The sequence below is a fragment of the Phasianus colchicus genome, chromosome 2 (genome assembly GCF_987193195.1).
Source record: "Phasianus colchicus chromosome 2, bPhaCol1.hap1.1, whole genome shotgun sequence".
In the NCBI taxonomy this organism is placed as follows: domain Eukaryota; kingdom Metazoa; phylum Chordata; class Aves; order Galliformes; family Phasianidae; genus Phasianus; species Phasianus colchicus.
Window position 1 is genome coordinate 29,489,009 of NC_143437.1, and position 17,969 is coordinate 29,506,977.

The following is a 17,969-nucleotide window of genomic DNA, read 5'->3' on the forward strand; positions in this document are numbered from 1 at the left end:
CTATCTGATTCTTTCACAAGCTGTGTTCTGCATATGTTAAAGTGGCAGAGTAACTGAAAATGATGTTGTGAATTCTCGGACTTGTTAACATTTGCCAGATGCTGAGAATTTACTGTGAAAGAGTGGTAACAAGGAAAGTTGAAATTCAAGAATTAGTTACTTCCGATTTTATAGACTAGTATCAGCTAGATTTGCGTGCTAAGTGTACTATGTTTTAACATCCTATAGGAAGTGAAACTTCAGGTGAGAAACCTCATTGGTGTAAGATACAGTTGAGATAAGGAATTTCTAACTCAGATATCCATTCCTTTCTTTAGAGTGTACTGCCTTTCAAGGAAAGCTATGTATTAAAGAGATACAACGATGAGATATATTGTTCTCTTCTAAAAATACTGATACTGATGAGTATGGCTGGAAAACTGTCAATAGCTGTTACATTAAAAAGCAAAGGAGAGCAATGAATGTAAAATTGGCTTCTCAAGAAATGGAACTGAACACAAAAATTGGCTTCTTAAGAATGGTAGCAGATGGAGGGAACTCATGCCACTGTAGAAATTAGTTTGACTTTAGAAAAAAAAACCACCAGAAGAAATGCAGAGAAAAAGCCATTTTTCCATTCTTTGCACATGTGGCAATGGTGCAGATAGAGAGGTGGCACTGCACCTTTATGTGAACATGCGTACATATATATGGAAATATGAACATACATCATAGTGTATCTATATAAAATCTGAAGGAATTTCTACATTGAAAGGTACAAGAAAATATAACGGGGATTAAAAAAAAAAAAGGGCAGTGAACTGTGAGTGTTTTTTGGCATTTGCTTTTTTATTCATTTCATTCATGCTGTTAGAATTTGAATTAACTAGCTACCTTCTCAGAAAAGACCCAGGGGCTATTGCAGACGTCATTGCAGATGTCTGCTCAATATGCACTTGTTAAGGATGGTCAAAAAGAGTAATAGGATTTTCAGTTGTATTAAAGAAAGGATAAAAAAATATAATACTGTGTATTCCTCTATGAATATGTAGTGTACCTATGTTTTGTTTATGGTATTTGATTTTGTCCATTTTAACTTGACAAGGCCTGGGAAAGGGCAGTTAGGATTAGAAGCTATTCCACTTCTTTGTGAGAAGAGCTTTAAAGACATCAGCTACATGTAAGATCGATGATAGTGGTCCAGGTATTGTTCGAAGCCTCCGAAACTGATCACTGTAATAAAGGGCACATTCCATCTGCTTCAATAGCAGTTTCCTTGAACAGTCTTGAATGCATTTCTACGTAACTCCAGAAAACATCTGTAGAGCTACCATTGTTGTTACAGAAGTGGGCAATCTTGAAATAGGATCATATTGGTAATGATTTAAATTCCATTTCTAGTGTGTGTGAATAGCAGTCTTTTGGAGATGTACTTAAATCACATTAGATGTATAAAACAATTAATGTAATTGTTGTTGTTTTCCAATAGCATGTATTAAATATTTATGCTGTTTGGCAAAGGAAAAATCACAACTATCTCTGTCTGCCATAGAACCATCTTTCTGATTTTCAGTGTCATATGTAAAAGTTTGTATAATTTGTAGGCCTTCTCTTGCTCCACTCTTATAACTTGTATCACTTTGTAATATTTCTGTCACACGGAATAATGGTTGTGAGCTCACATTGAGGCATTCTTATTTGACCAAGTGCTTTTGCACTGATCTGGCCTGCATGCTTGCATATGGATTTCATCTTACTTTGATCATGCTTTTGCCAGCATTTAATTGTTTATCTTCCTTTTTTGTTCTCTCCAGGTGTTTCACTGTGTGCATTTTGAGTGCCCTGCACAAAGTGGTACCCACAAGGATGAGGGTTGTAAGGAAGTAGCAACGACAGAGTTGGGGACTGGTGAACAACAGCTTGTTTCTCGTCCTGTTCGAGCTGCAAGCGCTAGTTCTTTGCATTCCTCTCCTGGATCCACCTTGCGTTCGCATGCTCACCAACCATAAAGGAGATTGAAAGGGAGCTTTTGCTGCCCCACTGACATTATATAAAATTATTCAGAACCTTCTTGTGCTGGCACCTTTTCTTTCTTCTTCACTGTGAAGAAAGGGGACCATGTCTTGAAATGCTGAAATGGCAAAGGCTTTTCCCAAGGACATGAAGAGACTGCTTCACTCTTCTCAATTTGTTCAAATTAGGCTGGTCTCCAAAGGGGAGAAAATAGGTCTTCAATCTTCATCAAGTACCCCATTAACACCCTACCTCTCTAATCTAACCAAGGCAAGGAGAACAGAAGAAAATAAAAGGCAGAGCTACAATGAAAATCTAAGATGACTTGAGCAGAATGGAAGGCATATGAAATAACTATTTGTTCCCTGAAGGCTTCCATTAGCGAAGAAAATGTTTATGGAACACATCAGTACAGAATATGTGTTATTTTTGAAAGTTATTCTTCATTCATATTCCTTTGTAACTAGTAATCTCTTTTAAAAATTGTTTTAACTCTGCATCCTGCTTTCTCTCTTATTTTTGGCTGCAGCAAATGCTGTGCAGTAGATTAAGGAAATATCAAACATGTTTACCTGCTGAGATGCAAATTCCCTCATTCATCAGTGGGATGTCAAGAAAAGCCTTTATGATATCAACAAACTAATTAATGGATGCTGTATTAATCTTGACCCGAGTCGGCTTATTTGAAGCACAGAATTGTCATTTCTTATAGTCAAAAGGAAAATTTTGAAATCAAACTTCTATCTTGAGAAAAGCTTATTTTTCACTCATGAAGGTGATAACTTAAATTTTACTCATATTTCTAAGACAACTTGCAACAGATCATCAAAAATTTTTTGTCTAGAAAGTGAAAATTCATCTGGTCACTGACAAGCAGTTGTTCAGAATACAAAAGAAAGAATATACAGAAAGCTATTTTTAGCCAAGAAATTATGCTTTACAGCCTGGATCTAAAAAATTAAGGGTCACACAAACTTTCTCATAGTCTTCATAGTGTTATGCTTTTACACTGTATTGTAAGGGATCTGGCTCTCGTTTTACATCACAGAATTAATTATCCATCATGTCTGGATTAAATTGCTTATTACTTCACTTACTCTATGTATTTACACATTAATGAGAATGCAACCTTTTGCTTTCCAGATCCAGATGACTTAGGAAGAGCTCCTTGCTGGTCTTTCAGTATGTGAAGAAGTGTTTTTGTATTATGACAAACACTGATGTAATTGGCAAAATTGATTAGGAGGATTGTTATTCCTCTCAAAGCATATGCTGGAAATGTCAGCCATCCAGTTTTATGAACATGGAATTTCCTGTGGTGACAAATAGCCTTGTCAGAAGAAAACAAAACTAGTATAGGATAAATATGGTTTTCCTTTGCATTACCATAGTGATAAAATGAGCTACATATCAATATAGCAAATAGTATGCTAATTTATCACAATACGTAATTTGAAAGAATTTCCCTGCTGTGTGCTGGTTGTGCTTAAAACTGGAAGAAATACAACAAATGGAAGCAATGAATCAGTAGAAACTTCATAGGAGAAATGCTTTCTCTTTGTTGTTTCCAATAAAATTCACCAAGCTTCATCAAGAATATTACAGTATTTTTCATTGCCAAATTACTTCTGAGTACTGACATTTGCATGCTGTCCCATCCCTTCTCACTGTTGTCATCTGTCTTGTGATGTCTGTCAGTGAAGATGCATGCAACTTCATTATCTATCATTTTTAATACATGCCATGGCTGCCTCGTGCAGCCTTGAGTTTGGAGGCAGGATCTTGCTTATGAGCCAGCGCCCAGTCTTGGTTGCCAATTATCTTATGGCTTAGAAGCCTTTGGAGCATGAAAGAATTGAGACTAGCTACTGGGGATGCAATTGTTTTGTGTAAGTATAGGTCCAAAAAGTTGGATTTTTTTTTTTTCTTTGAAAAGTAAAAACAAAAAGATCTATTCTAGTTGTAGTCTATGCCAGAACTTACTGAGATGAATGGAGCATGTCTTGTCTTTGATAGTTAAGACCTTTCGTGTCAGTGATGATATTTCTCTGCAGTTTGATCAAACAAATGTACTTTTTCAAGTTGTGGACATGCAAGGGGTGTAACCTAGCTGTTAGTCACTGTTATAGAAAATATTTAATTTAAAAAAAAAAAAAAGAACAAGAACAAGAAGTTTGTGCCAGATGTTCTGAGTTTAGGTGCTCAGAGAAAGAACAGGATTTTCAGTTTGTAATCTTTGATGTGCACAATTAATTTTTTGGATACTAATAAGCCTTACAGACCATATGCAATTGCAGATTCTTTTTGAACTTGCTCTATGACTCACTGTTGAAGAAAAAGGTCTATTTATTTCCCATGACATTAGTGCTCTGCCAAGAATCTGAATGAAAAGATAAGAGAGAATCTCAAAGCAAAAAGAATCAGGTTCTATAGAAATTCCAATTCCCACCCCCCCCCAAAAATCATTCAAAACAAAAGCCAGTATAGCATTGTCCTTTCTTACAGTCTTTATCCTTTCCACAACTTAACAATTTCTACCTTTTTATTCAAAGAAATAGTATCTAAGGGACCTGAACTCTGCTTGTTCTTCTAACATTATCCACCCTCAAACACCCCCAAAATCTTTGTGGCCTAGAATAGGTCTCTGCCTTAAACACAGTGCCAGCAAAATATTACTACTGGCAAAAGATGATATCACACAGGACTGACCTGTGCTTTTGTGTGAGTATTCTCATGCTTGCTAAGTATTCTCTGCATTTATTAACTCCTAATATGAGATGTAGCTCTTGAATGTTCTTCTGAAATCTAGGGTTTTTTTCTTGCAGTGGAAATAAATTGTGCTGTTATGGCTTAATATCAGGCCACTTATAAGCATCAGGGTTTAATTTAGTCATGAGATACTATAATTATTCAGAACTGCGCGATCACTTTCTTTTAATTGCAGCAGAGGTTGAGCAGAACTGACCAGCTGTTCATTGCATTCTTGTCAGAAACTATAAGATAGACCTGTTGTCAGCTTTCTAGACAATAGAATTAGCTATATTGCCAACACTGAACCATTTTGTCTAGTTAGTACTTCAGCTGTAGTTATGATTATCTTTAAATTCCATTGTCTTCTTTTTCTCTTATTTTTCTTCTACTGATTGAATTCAGACTTAGGGCCAACTCATATGTAGCTTCTAAATTCTCTTTATTTAATGAACTAATCCCAAGTGAATTTTAAAGATTTTTATTCACAGAAATCTGTGGCCAAAAATTAACTTCAGCAAGAGTAAATTCAGTATTTGTAAAACTGATTTATATGTGAAAATGAATTTCTAAAGTGAGCAAAATTGTGCAGCTCTGCTTTCAAACAAGCTCTCAAACAAGTTTGAATGACAACGGGAATGGCAATGAGAGAAAATAATCCAAGAATTACATAAAAGACAGGAGAGAGGAAGAATCGGCCAGTGTTCTTAGGAAAGAAACTGTTTTTCATTGCACTTTCCTTCCTTTGCAGCTCCATTTAATCCTTTTTCCATGCAAATCTATTTTGCTTGTTCAATATGACAGTTCATGGTGGAGCTCTGTGTTTTTCATCATTGCTGAAAAGTTGAAATGAACTTAATGCTTCTTTATCTTTACTAATCATAACAACTCAGAGTGTCTTCAGTTTATTACCTAACTTGATTTCCATGAGAGAAAAGACAGGAAATGATATCAGTAGTTTTTTCACTTTAAGTAAATTAAGTTTCCTAGCCAAATGCATATGAGTATCTACTCACATGCTTTGTACATCTGAAGTCAGTGTGAGATCAGAAGGCAAATTAGTGTCATTTTTGTCTGATTGTTCCATGATCGTTCTGCTTATACACTGTCACCCACTCAGAGACCCTTGATATGGAATCAGAATTCAGCTGTGATTTCAGAGGAAGCAGAAAAGCTATACATTGCTTTTCCCCTAGGAAAATGTTTGTTGGTTTCTATTTTGAGAGATGATGACTTACCATCAAATTGGCAAATGAAAGCATTAGTAATTTGTTGTTGTGGCTGGAGCAGTCAGCAAATACCAGAGCCAGTAGTATTTAATGCAGTATTTAAGAGTAGACATTTAGGCTTGTATGTTATTGTAACAGTTGCTAGAGGATAAAACTCCTTAGAAGATAGTATTTTGTGGATCCCAGAATTCTTGAGGCCTGGCTCCCTTTCCCTTCTCTTAATCGATGATGTGTTTAGGTTAGAATCCTCAGCTGTCTCTAAACTGGTTCCCAGCAGTTGTACTAGTTAAATTACCTGTAAAAGCTCCACAGGTTTTGTACAGGATATGGGTAATAATAAAAGTACTGGGTCAAATTTTTAATGGAATACCGTATTCATATCCCATATACTAATTTTAATTGGAGTACCATATTCGTATATGTGTTAAATGGAGCTTAGTAGCTTATCATTTAGCTTGAACTTAGAACAGGTTCCTAAAACTCCTAAGCTGAGAAAAACTGGGAGAAATGTTAATACTCTGTGGTATGGCAGGATGTGAAATCACTGTTACAGTTGCTTAAAATGTGCAGATGTCTAAGTAAGGTATGGATGAGCAGGTCCAAAGCTGGTTTGGCCAAAGTAGATAGAAATTGGTGATTTGGCTGTAGTGAATGAAAGAGAGCAAATCAAATGCTCATCTCAAAGACATTTATGCAGTCCAGTGAACACAGACATGTTGCTCTTAGGTGCCTTGCATGTGACTTGTGCTCTTTACAGAGTGCGCCTCCAATATGAATTTTGCTAACTGCTCAAAACCACCTATAGACTTCTCAAAGACCATTCAGAAGCTCTATTGCAGTGTTGACTGAGGTATTGTAGAAGTCACACCAAGAGTCCATGACAGAATTTGAGTCAGTTTGTCTTTGGAAATGGTTTTTTTACAGAAACAAAGCCCAGATTAACATAATGTAGTATAACATGAGGAAAATGCAAGTATCTGGTACTTACACATAGATTGACTAGATTTTCTAATACAGTATGTATTTAATTACTATGATATACATACAAATGGTGGAAGTAAGTGAACAGCCAGCACTACACTTAAGTAATACGCTCTTGGTAGTAGATACTATCAGCCCATCAGGAAATCAGAGTTTTTCTTTTCCCGTTCCTTCCAGCCAAATAGAATAGCATAAGTAAATGTTCAGAAATAAAAAAAAAATAATCAATTTGTTACATAAATATCATGGGAGTTTAGAATTATCATAGCTAAAAATCTGAAGGAGTGGTGACTTCTGTCTGCTTAGATATAAATCTGCCTCCCCAGTGCCTCCTGCTGCTGAAGGCCCTGAGCTTTTGTAGTGGATGGAGAGCTAAACTGTTACTGCAGTGTAAGTGCATTTCTTTGTCAGAACTTTTACTCATCTCTTTTGTGTTTAGCATCTTGGCACATCCATTCTGTTAGAAGAAGGTAAGCTGGTTTCTCACAGCTTTCAGAGTTGCTCATTGACTACTGCAGGCTGGCTGATACATCTCCACAGCTGTCTGTATTAAGCAGTTTGCAAAACTGTTTTACAACAAATGCTTTATGTCCAAACAGTACCAGCTGACCTTGAAATATCTTAAGTTGGGCTGTATTATTGTTGAGATGAGGGTTTGTACCTCTAAAACTCTGTGCCATGCAATCCAAGTGAACAGTAGTGGCTGCAGATTCTTTCTGGAGAGAAAGTAGGGAATTTGCACATGTACCAGAAATAATTCATTTTCTTTGTGTTGTTTTTGTTCTACATACCATATCTCTGTATTCCTGAGCTACCATTGCTAGGTGGCTTATGATTAATACCTAGAATCCAATAAATAAGTTTAACAGTTGACATCAAGAACTTTTGTCTTTAAATGAAAAGTTTTATATTGTGCTTTTGAAGCATGATTTGTCACCAGAATTGTTTATCAGCATCTTCTATAGCTGGAGTTGTGAGGAGAAAGGCTGTTATGTAGTTGCATGCATGCATCTGTTTCACAAGTTGAAGTGACTTGGCAAAAAAGTGTTTTTACATGCCTTTTTTTTTTTTTTTTTTTTTTTGGTGTAGTGAATTTTGGCAAGAAATCTATAGTTTAACTGAATGTGGATGATGAACTGAGGAAGAGAATGTAATGCGGGCAGCAATTTTATTTATTTTAATGGGAAGAGCAACATGAAGGTCCAATTCCTGTAGTCTGAGCTACTTCTGCTTGTCTCCTGTCCTCACAGCTCTTACTTTTTCCTACAGGATTCCCCCAGTCTGCTTGTTTTTCCTTTTTTTTTTTTTTCTCCCTATCTGGAATCTTATTGCTGTTGCTGCACTGTTCCCTGGAACTTTCCTCTAATCTGGGATATATTAAGTATTTAAATTCATTTGATTTAAATTTACACTTTTTTTTGTTATATGCAGAATTCAGTAGCCTAGTCCCAGTTCATTCACATCAGATTTAAAAGTCAATTACTGCTAAGCTGTTAAGAGATAGTGAGTTTTAATTTGACTGTCTGTGGATATGGAAAATACTAGCTGTTTTCAAGTTTCTACTTTCATGATCTGAACTCTGTTTTCCTTAAGAGAAAAATCAGTTGAGAGATTTTCTGTTGATTTAAGTAGTAGGTCAGGCTTTGTGTGGGCTTATCTAATTTAAATCAAATATAATTGTGTTTCTTGTTCATTGTGATGTTCATATATGTTCAATTTGTTAGTTGTTCATTGCTCAATGTTCCAGTTGTATATAAGTGTTGTTTTCTCAATAAACTGCATCATCAAAAGTGAACCTTGCAAGAATCTGCAACTTTTCAGAATACTTGTTTTGGCTGCTTGTAGATTCAAATGTTCCACTGAGCATGTGGGCTCCTTGTGAGAAATACAGCAGTGCTTCACAATTCAGTGCCCATGTCTATTAACCTTGTCTCTAATATTGCAAAATTTTCTTTCCTTTCTGCTTTGCTCAATTTCATTAATATTGGTTTTCTTTGTGGAGTGATGGTTGATATTGTTCCTTCAAATATTGTAAGTTAAATATTAAGAGACCAAACAGAAGTTCCATTTTAATGAACTTTTTCCACTCATTCCTATCAGTGCTCCTCTTTCTCAGCTGGTGGTAGTTTATAACTCTATGATTATGTTCGCCTTCTCTGTAGCAATTACCATTTTATCTTGATAGTCTTGTGCATTAAATCCCTTCCCTTGTTTCTCATGTTTCCTAAGCATCCATTTCCCATAGCCTGGTTCTAAACTACCTCAGACCTTGCTGTGAACAGATATGAGATTCATTTAAAATGAATACTTTATCGTAGTCCTTTAGATGTTAAGTGCACGTACATGGAGCTTAATCAGCCTGCCAGACAGCAATTGCATTGTGAGGAGCACAGTCTCTGGAGTAAGGCACTTAACTGGCATGAATTCACAGGCACATCCACTGGGGCTCCTACTCAGCATTCTTTCATGAAAAACATTTAAGGAGCATGATTTTTGATATGGGAAATGCTACACCTTTGTGGTCTCAGTTCTTTGAAGGAACATGATATTGGCCTGCACTGGACTGTTCTAACCTGTTTTTTATTGTGACAACCATTGGAAAACTTGCGGCATCAGACCTTCACTGCTGGTTGTTAGGAGCTGCACTACTCTATTGGATTGTGCTTATCAGGTGCAAATAATCCCCCACACAGCGTTGTTTGCATGACCTTGGTAACATTTTATACTGCAGTGGATATGCATTGCCAACCATGTGGGCTAATTAGGTTTCAGGGAGAATGCTGGTTGCAGATTGTGCTGCAGTGATCTGATCGGTAACTTTGGGAACTGCCTGATTTGGTACGTTAACCACTCAGCAGCCTGGTAAGCCTTGTTAGTACTGATTTACCAGAAGATATTCACATCATCATTTTCTACGAACTTGTAGAAAAAGAAGCATCCCAGTTCTTCTCTGTAACAACCAACATGTGTTTGTAATGCAAGTTACAGAGTTATTAAACAAGCATAATCCATTCTGTCCATTCTCTAGCACTGTATTAACAGTTTGCATGAATAACTGATAACCAGAGGCTTCTGACAGCAAGGAAGGCTAGCTCTGGATTTCTTATTTAAGAGTTTCAAAGCGCAGCCAAACTCTCCACAGTGAATACAGGACCAGACAATGCTGAAATCAAAACATCAAGTGAGACTCTTGTGCTTTGTATTCTTTTCTTTAGGGATTCTTCTTTTAAGTATTTAACTTCATAGAAAAATATAGGATATATTTAAAATAGTGATGATCAGAAATGCGCCTTTTCAAGAATGAGAGGGATGTAATTTGAGAAATAAAGTGATCTTTTATGTTCAAACACTTATCTGCAGTTTTGTTAAAGTAATGGTAGAGCCTTTCTAGTGCTGTTCACGTATTGCATTTAAGACTTTGAGACTTCTGGTAGAATTGGACTTAGGTCCTAGCACAGCAAGGCCTCTATTGATGTGGAACTCATAATGCAGCTGCTTTAAAATCAGCATAAGGAACACTGGGCACTTGCATGCCAATGGGCTTACTTGAAGTTTTGAAAATGCTTGAAGCTTTGAAAATGCTGAAGTCAACAGCTGCAGTAGGCTACTACCAGCATGTGCCACTATACTCTTAGGAAGAAGAAATTATGAATACACAATGTTTGTTACGTGGTAAGTGGAGAGACCAAACTCAAAGGTCAGAAATATAATGCCAAATTGTAAGTTCAAACTGAGATGCCATAGTAACCATAAAAAAAAAAAAGGCATAATATAATTAGATCTGATTACCTCTGTGCATTTATTAGCTGTAAAATTGTTAATGAGTTTGACAGTTGTTAGGTTTGGAGACTAAGAGCTCAGTGATTTGAAGTGTCATATCCTGCTGTTCCTTTTAAAAAATGGATGTATACATTTTTGAGCATAAGCTGCCAGTCACCTCATTTACTAAATTTAGACATTTTTAACATATGGGATTAGTGATGCAAGGAAGACTTGTTTTTGAAATAGAGTTTGCCTAATACAGTACAGGCAGAATGTAAGCCAGAAAGTTGTATAATCCAGTCAGTGAAAAACAATGTATTCTGAAACCATCTGCGTTCTCAGGCCATGTGTCCATGTTATAAAGCAGGTGAACACTTTTTGTTCTATCTTGATGAATCAAAGGCTTCTTGAAGGCTCTGAGAAATTTTCATTGCAGCCCTCGGGCAAAATGTTGGTTATGTCCAAGATAATGCAATTCCTAGCATCGTGCTGGTGTATTATACTAGGAAAAAAAAAAAAAAAAAAAAAAAACAGAAAAAAAAAAAACTTACAAAACATAGAGAGGAGAGACAAGTTGGATGAGAGCAAAATGTGGAAGAAATATTCTTTCTCATTGCTCTGGTAAGGATCTAGTTTATATTTGTGCTTAGGCTAGTAAAATGATTGTGAATAGGTTCGGAACATGAGGGGGTGCAGACTGAAGTGGAAATGCAGACACCTTTCCAAACAGAAGTGGAGTGCAGGGGCAGTTGGTTGCCACAGTCCAGGAACTTTTTTCCAAGTTACTTCTAATTCTAGAGGATGGATTCACTTGTTAACAAGTAGTGGCAATCTAAGATCAGACATTGTGACATCATCATCTAAGTTGGAAAGACCAGATACATACCAATCATTTTATTTTCACTATATGAAGCAAAATGCACATAAATGGGACATTTTTGTTAATCATTTTGTCCTCTACTGACTGCTACTTGTATACCCTTGCAGGCTGTGCTAAACAGATCTCCTTGTAGTTTAAGGTAAAAAAGAATTAATCATGTAAGATCTCACTTGAGTCTCTCTACTCCTGTGCTTTCCCATTCGTTCCCTTTTTCTTTTCAAAACATTTACCCATATATGTTATTCTGTAGCAGGAAAAGGGTGGGGGTTTGCTTGATTGGTTTTGTTTGTTTGTTTTTGTCTCTTAAGCATCAGAAAAGCAAAGGTATATAGGAAAAAAATGTATCCCATTTAATAAGAACGAGTTAATCTCAAAATTATCTCTTATTGCAGCAGAGTCATTGGGAAATAGCATGTGTCTAGTCCATGCAGTGCCAACTTTAGTCCCATTTATGTACAACTGTTCTTTGCTATCTGTCTTGAAGATATTAAGCTTGGAAGCTGAAGCTTAAATTTTTAAGCTTCTATTTTTTAAAGGCTGCATGACTCAGGGAGAAAAAGAAATAACCATAAATCTTCACTCCTATCAGCAACAAACAGCCTGCCAGCTGCACAGGTTCCCTCCTGGCTTGCAGAAAGGACACGGGCCAGTTATTATCAGTGCATTCATGGAAATGCTAGTTTCTCTCATTCTGTTTGATCAAACAAGCGTGGTTTTTGAATGTTAAGATTCATGGCATGTGTCTATGGGATATAGTGGGATCGCTTAGCACTGAAATATCACCATCTCTAGGACACAATCAAACAGGCAAGAGGAGGTATTTTTAGAATGTGAAAGGTATATTTGGCTTCTTATTTTTTGAGCAGTTATTCTTTAAGAGAGGACATTCTGTATCCTGACAGCTCAGTTTCCTTAAGCCTTTGGAGAGAGATACGGTCTCCTTTTTCAAGCATCCCTCCTCTGACAGTAGTCCATAGCAGAGTAAGATTCATAAAGAACCTTATGAAAAGCTTTTTGGAAACCTACATATAATATACCAAATTGATCACTTGTACCATTGTGCTCACTGACTTCTTCAAGGCTCTTAACATATTTATAAGGTAATTATTTTCTCTGCAAAAGCCATCCCATGAGTGTTCCCATTTTGTTTACCAAAGAGAAAATGAAGAGACAAGCCATGCTTCTGTGTACTGTGAAACAGTTTTTACCCTTTCCTATCTGCTCTGGGTCATACGCTCTTACCCATCCCCTATCTCATTTGGACTCCAGTACTGCGTTTAATGTGATATTGGAAGATGGGAGTCACTGCTCAGGGTGTGTGTTGTGTATTGCTAATCAACCCACACCCAGCCAAGGAAGCACAGTTATGGAATAGCTGAGGAACTTGGTTGTCGTGAAGCGCTACCAACTGCTTTCCCATGTGCCTCCTTCCCTGTTTAACTGTGGCTATTATCTTGTGCCGTGGTTATTCTCAAACAGTGTGACCTTCTGCATAGAGCTCATGCACAGGGCAGCAATATAGGCTGAGATACAGCTGTGTTTATTTCATCTAAAGAAAGTCTGTAGGCCATGCTCGTATCTCTGTGTACGCAATGGATGCAAACTGATACAGGCAAATCAGCTGTGGGCATGCACATACTTGGCCAATGAGAGATTCCTAATTTGAATTGTAGAATTCGTGAGCTTTGAAAATGTGGGCTGTTGTATTCTTTGTTAATAAGCTTTGTTGATAATTCCAGGATTGCTGCTGAAAACATATAAAAGTAACAGGGATTCTAAGAACAGCTAATAATTGCCCGTGCCCTGGAGCCTGTGCATGAGACCAAATCACAGCCGTATTTGGAGCTATTTATTTTGTGATAAAAAGTTTTTTTTGCAGCCTGGTTTCATGATGTACTTAGGCACAACGTGTATGAAGAAATCATATACAAACAAGTGTACTTGAATATATCAATGTGGGGCTTAATAAAAGAGTATTAAAAAGGTTGGGGTTTGTCTGTGGCTCCCTAGTGCAGTTCTACAAGTCTGCTTTGTTCAGCAAGGCAATTTGCTATTAGTCTGCTATTGCAATGAATTAAACAGATGCCACTGTAAGGATCTCAAAGGTCTTGCTTTCTATCATTCCCATGAAACGTACACTTAAAATGTGTATTTTTAAGAAATGAGAATGTGGAACAAATAGGTGATTTGACAAGTGTGTTTTTTATGCTGAGTGCCCTTTGCAGGACCACTGCATAAATATCCTTGTTGTTTTAATTCAGACATGGCATTATCACATTCTGTTATCAGCTGCTGGTTGAAAAGATATTTTTACTAAAATGCTGACACAGTGTAGTTTTATTGTTGCTTGCACTGTCCAGATTTCAGCATCGTGTAATGGAGGTGATACTTTCTCTTACAGAAGTACTTTTAAGCTAATAGTATTGCTATTAATAAATAGGATTTTATTAATATAAATGGAAAATATGCCATGATACTTTTAGCCATGCTCTAAGCCAAATGGCACCAGTACAAGTTTGCTGCAAATGCATAAACTTACATTACGGTAACATTTTGATTTCTCATGTTATTAATGATAATATGAGACAGAAACAACTACCTTTCTAAGTGATCAGAACAAGGAAAGGAATTAACCTATAGTTTAGCTGCTGCCATAATAATGTCTAGGTTAAAACCTATTAGGATGATCATAAGGGAAAAAAGCTCTGCTTTGTGACTGAGGGTATTACAAGACGTGTTTTTCAGAAAAGCACAGGAAGAGATAACAATTGATATGTACACTTCACTCTCTCCTATATGTTTAATGGTACTCTTTCTTTCCTCCTCTTTGTGCTGCAGTAACTCCAGTGCAGACGGGTTTCTATCAGTGACAGTGAAGTCCTCTGAAGTTCAGTCTATTGTGAGGAAAATGGAGCATGTCCTTATTATACAAACACTTTCTTTGTTCGTGTTCTTATTAGAACTGATGAAAATATTTATTTAAATGCAAATAAATGCTCCTTTATCAAAAGTATTTGCTCCAATTGCAGACCTGGAGAATTATTTGGGCAGAACACTGAATGCAGCATTGGTAATTTCAAAGTCTTAAAAACTAACTGGGGAAAGTTTTGCCTCAGCTTTAGTTTAGCCTCTGGTTAGAAAAGTCAATTAGCTTCTGTATTCTTTCCACCTTTCTGGAAGTGGGAGCGTTAGTATGAACATGAATGTTATCCTGCACACTTTATTATATCCTAATTCCTCATTAAATTGACCTTTCTTTTTGTTTCAAACCAGACTAGGACAGCAAGAAATCCTATAGTCTTTTGGCATTTGCAAGACTCAGGTATGACTGATGGAGTGTTTAACAGCTCCTGCGGCCCATTACAGTTGCACATAATCTTTCTGGGTGATGGGCCAGCATTTGGACATTAGGGTATATGACTAGGATGATTAAAGCTTCTCCTCAAAGAGTATACTATTACACCTTTCATGCTGTTATTCATACCAGTGACCTCAAAAACACCAACTGCGTGTTTATTAATATCACAGAGTATTTTTTTTCTTGTTTTTCCAAGTATAAACTTCGAAAACAGTGGTAGCTGCTTAGGGAAATGACTTTCTCGACTACTTAAATGTAACAGTTTCTAAGTTTAGCTGTTAAAGGTCAGATTCCCTCTCAGCAAGATAAGGAAAGGGGATTCATCTTCAGGAAATAATTCTTTGGCCAGACATGAAGGAGCTCATGAAAAGGCCTGTCCCTTTTCTTTAAAGCTATTGTGATCCATAGTCAAGGAAGTGCTCCTGTAATGGTTGCAAGGATTTTGAGTTGTGTGAAGATGAGAGAGAAAGTAGCAGATGAAACATGAATATTTGGGGCCATATCAACCAAATGACCTGCAAGTAAGGTTGGTGTTCATAACATCTACTTTCCAAAGCTGCCAAATCCTGACTGTCTATGCAGTCAGTGAGAAGTAGACTGGATACTGAAGCTAATAGGTATCTACATTATGTGGACTAAATCTGATCTATAATTCTTTCCACTGATTGCAGTATGAAACAGGTCACATCAGCCATGATGTCACGGGTTGAGGCATAGCAGTAGGCACATAAATCTAAAATAACACAGAGGGACACTGCATCATATTTAATGGTTTGCTTTTACTGAGTTGGAGACGCTTGTGTCATATCTAAATTCAAAATATCAAATGTTTTCAACTCGATTACATGTTTGTAGTAAAGTAACTACAGTACAGTCTCCATCACAAATGTCACTTGCAGCACTTCCCCTTTTTTAATGAACATTAAGGATGACATAAGATTACAGTTGCACTCGTGATGTAACTGAAGACACTATTCTGTGCTAGGTGCTATGCCAATGTGTATTTCAGGTTTAGTTTGAAAGTGTCACCTGATCCAAGGAAGATACTAATGCATTCCGTTTCCCTGAAAACATTGTAGAAGTGACTAGCTGACAGCAATAGTATAAATTTTACTCCTGAGAATGCAAAGTAGCAATTTGCTTTATCATTTTCTTCCACAAATATAAACAAAATTGCCAAGTTTTTTTTGGAGTAATTTTAATTTTGATGTTTTTAGGCAACTTTATTTTTCTCAAGATTAATAGTTTTCCTTACATGTCATTCTCCCTATCATTTTTTCTTTTCCATCCCTCTTCAGAGCCACATTACTGAAGCACAGCAGATGCTGACAAACAAAAAGAACTTTGTACATTTTATTTATCATGAAAGTGCTAAAAGTCTAGCTTTTTAGCTCACTTAATCATTTTGACAAGATGACAATACGATGTATCATCACCAGACAGATGACACTAGACAGATGACAATACTAATCCTGCAGTAGGTTCTCAAGGGAGATTTTTATTGTAAAAATTGACATATATTGTATCAAGGTGAACATAATACATTTAGGAAAACAGCAATTTGCTACTTTGTGCTGTTCAGTCTATCTCTAGGTCTTTATCAGCTTTAAGTCGGAGTTTCTGCTCATCTCAGCTGCCTCAGACTTTGGGCTCCGCTGAAACTGGCTGGTCCTTCACGTCAGCCCCCACTTCTGGAGCTGTTGGGATGCTGATGGATAGGACGTGCACAGATGTTTGCTTAATGGTCGTTTCCTCAGAGGCTCCTGTCAGAGCTGTTGGCAGGGTAACAGAGGAATTACCTGGGAAATTGCTAACTCACTTTCACTGAACAATAGACCATTTTATTGCAAACCATGTTTGACCAGTTTCTGAATGTATGAATTGCTTTCAGAGAGGAAACTGTTCCTTGCATAGATGATGTCACCCAACAGCTGCTTTATAAAATCCATAATTTTGTCTTGGCTGGGACTGATGTCTGAAGCTTCTAATGGGATAGAAGTTCTTTAAAATGTATCTGCCCTGTTTAGCAGTGCTGGATAGAAGAAGATAGGCAGCAATCTCTAAGGAATGAGGGGGAAAAAAAAACCTAGAGTGTAATTTTTGTTTTGAAAGGAAAATTCTAACTCCTCCTAAAATTCTAATCCCTTCTGGTAATGACTATCTGTCCTGAAATACGAGGTCTGATTACTTTTTTTTTTTTTTTCCCCAATGTAAATACCAGTAGGAAGAAGAGCAGGCTGCAGGGTGGGGGAATGGACTTTGCTCTACTCCCGTGGTTGCAAATCAGGTGTTAGAAGCATTCGCTTCCAATATGTTATGCTGCTCTTTTTGCTGCACAGATTACTTGCTGTGCCCACATGTTGAGCTGCTTTTAACTCATGTGCAAACTTTGATCTTTCTTTCCTTTTTTTCCTGGCATTAGCATTTGTTCTGTGACCTGTGCAAGAGACACACAGCTCAAGCTGAGACTGTTTAAGCCTTGCTTATGCCTGCCATATGTTGACTTATCCTGAGATACATTTTTCTTGATTTCTCTGATATATTCAACGCCACAATCCCCATATGGTTACTACTTCATTGTGTATTCTGGTGGGAGTTTATTTTCTGCTTTTCAAAGGTTTGTCACAGAGGCTATCTTTAGTGGAACTCATTGTGTGCCTGGTTCATCTAATTATTCTCCCTAGTTAGAGATGCATCAGGCGCTCTGAGTTAAATTGGAGAAGGCTTTTAAAGTTGAATATCTGAACATTGGAAGCTGTAGAAACAAAGAGTGAAAAGAAGGCATCGTATATTGAACAGCAACATTCTAAGATGGGAGGCAACTTGAGTTCCTACCTCCTGCAGCTGACTGTGCCTCAATTTCTGCTGAAAAATGAGGGGAATCAGCAAAGAAACCCCCCTCCTCACTGCCCCCTCAGTGACCAGCTGGGCGAGAGCAAGTGCCCTGGCTTGCTTAAGGCTCCTCTTCCAAAGGACAACAGGAGTCAGTGAAGCCAGCAAAGTCCCACTGGCAACTCAT

At 37.1% G+C, this 17,969-nt stretch overlaps 1 protein-coding gene across 11 annotated transcripts in view; it reads left to right on the top strand.

Annotated features, from left to right (window-relative positions):
- Positions 1 to 17,969, top strand: part of BTBD9 (BTB domain containing 9) — a 201,731-nt gene that overhangs the window by 106,929 nt on the left and 76,833 nt on the right. The window contains exon 12 of one of the 11 annotated variants that reach the window (XM_031594109.2): positions 1,794 to 4,158. The exons of the other annotated variants lie outside the window; for them this stretch is intronic. Coding sequence (XP_031449969.2) covers positions 1,794 to 1,988 — 195 coding nt within the window. The 3' untranslated portion in view covers positions 1,989 to 4,158. Of the gene's footprint in view, positions 1 to 1,793; positions 4,159 to 17,969 lie in introns of those variants that run through there. 11 annotated transcript variants of the gene reach the window in all.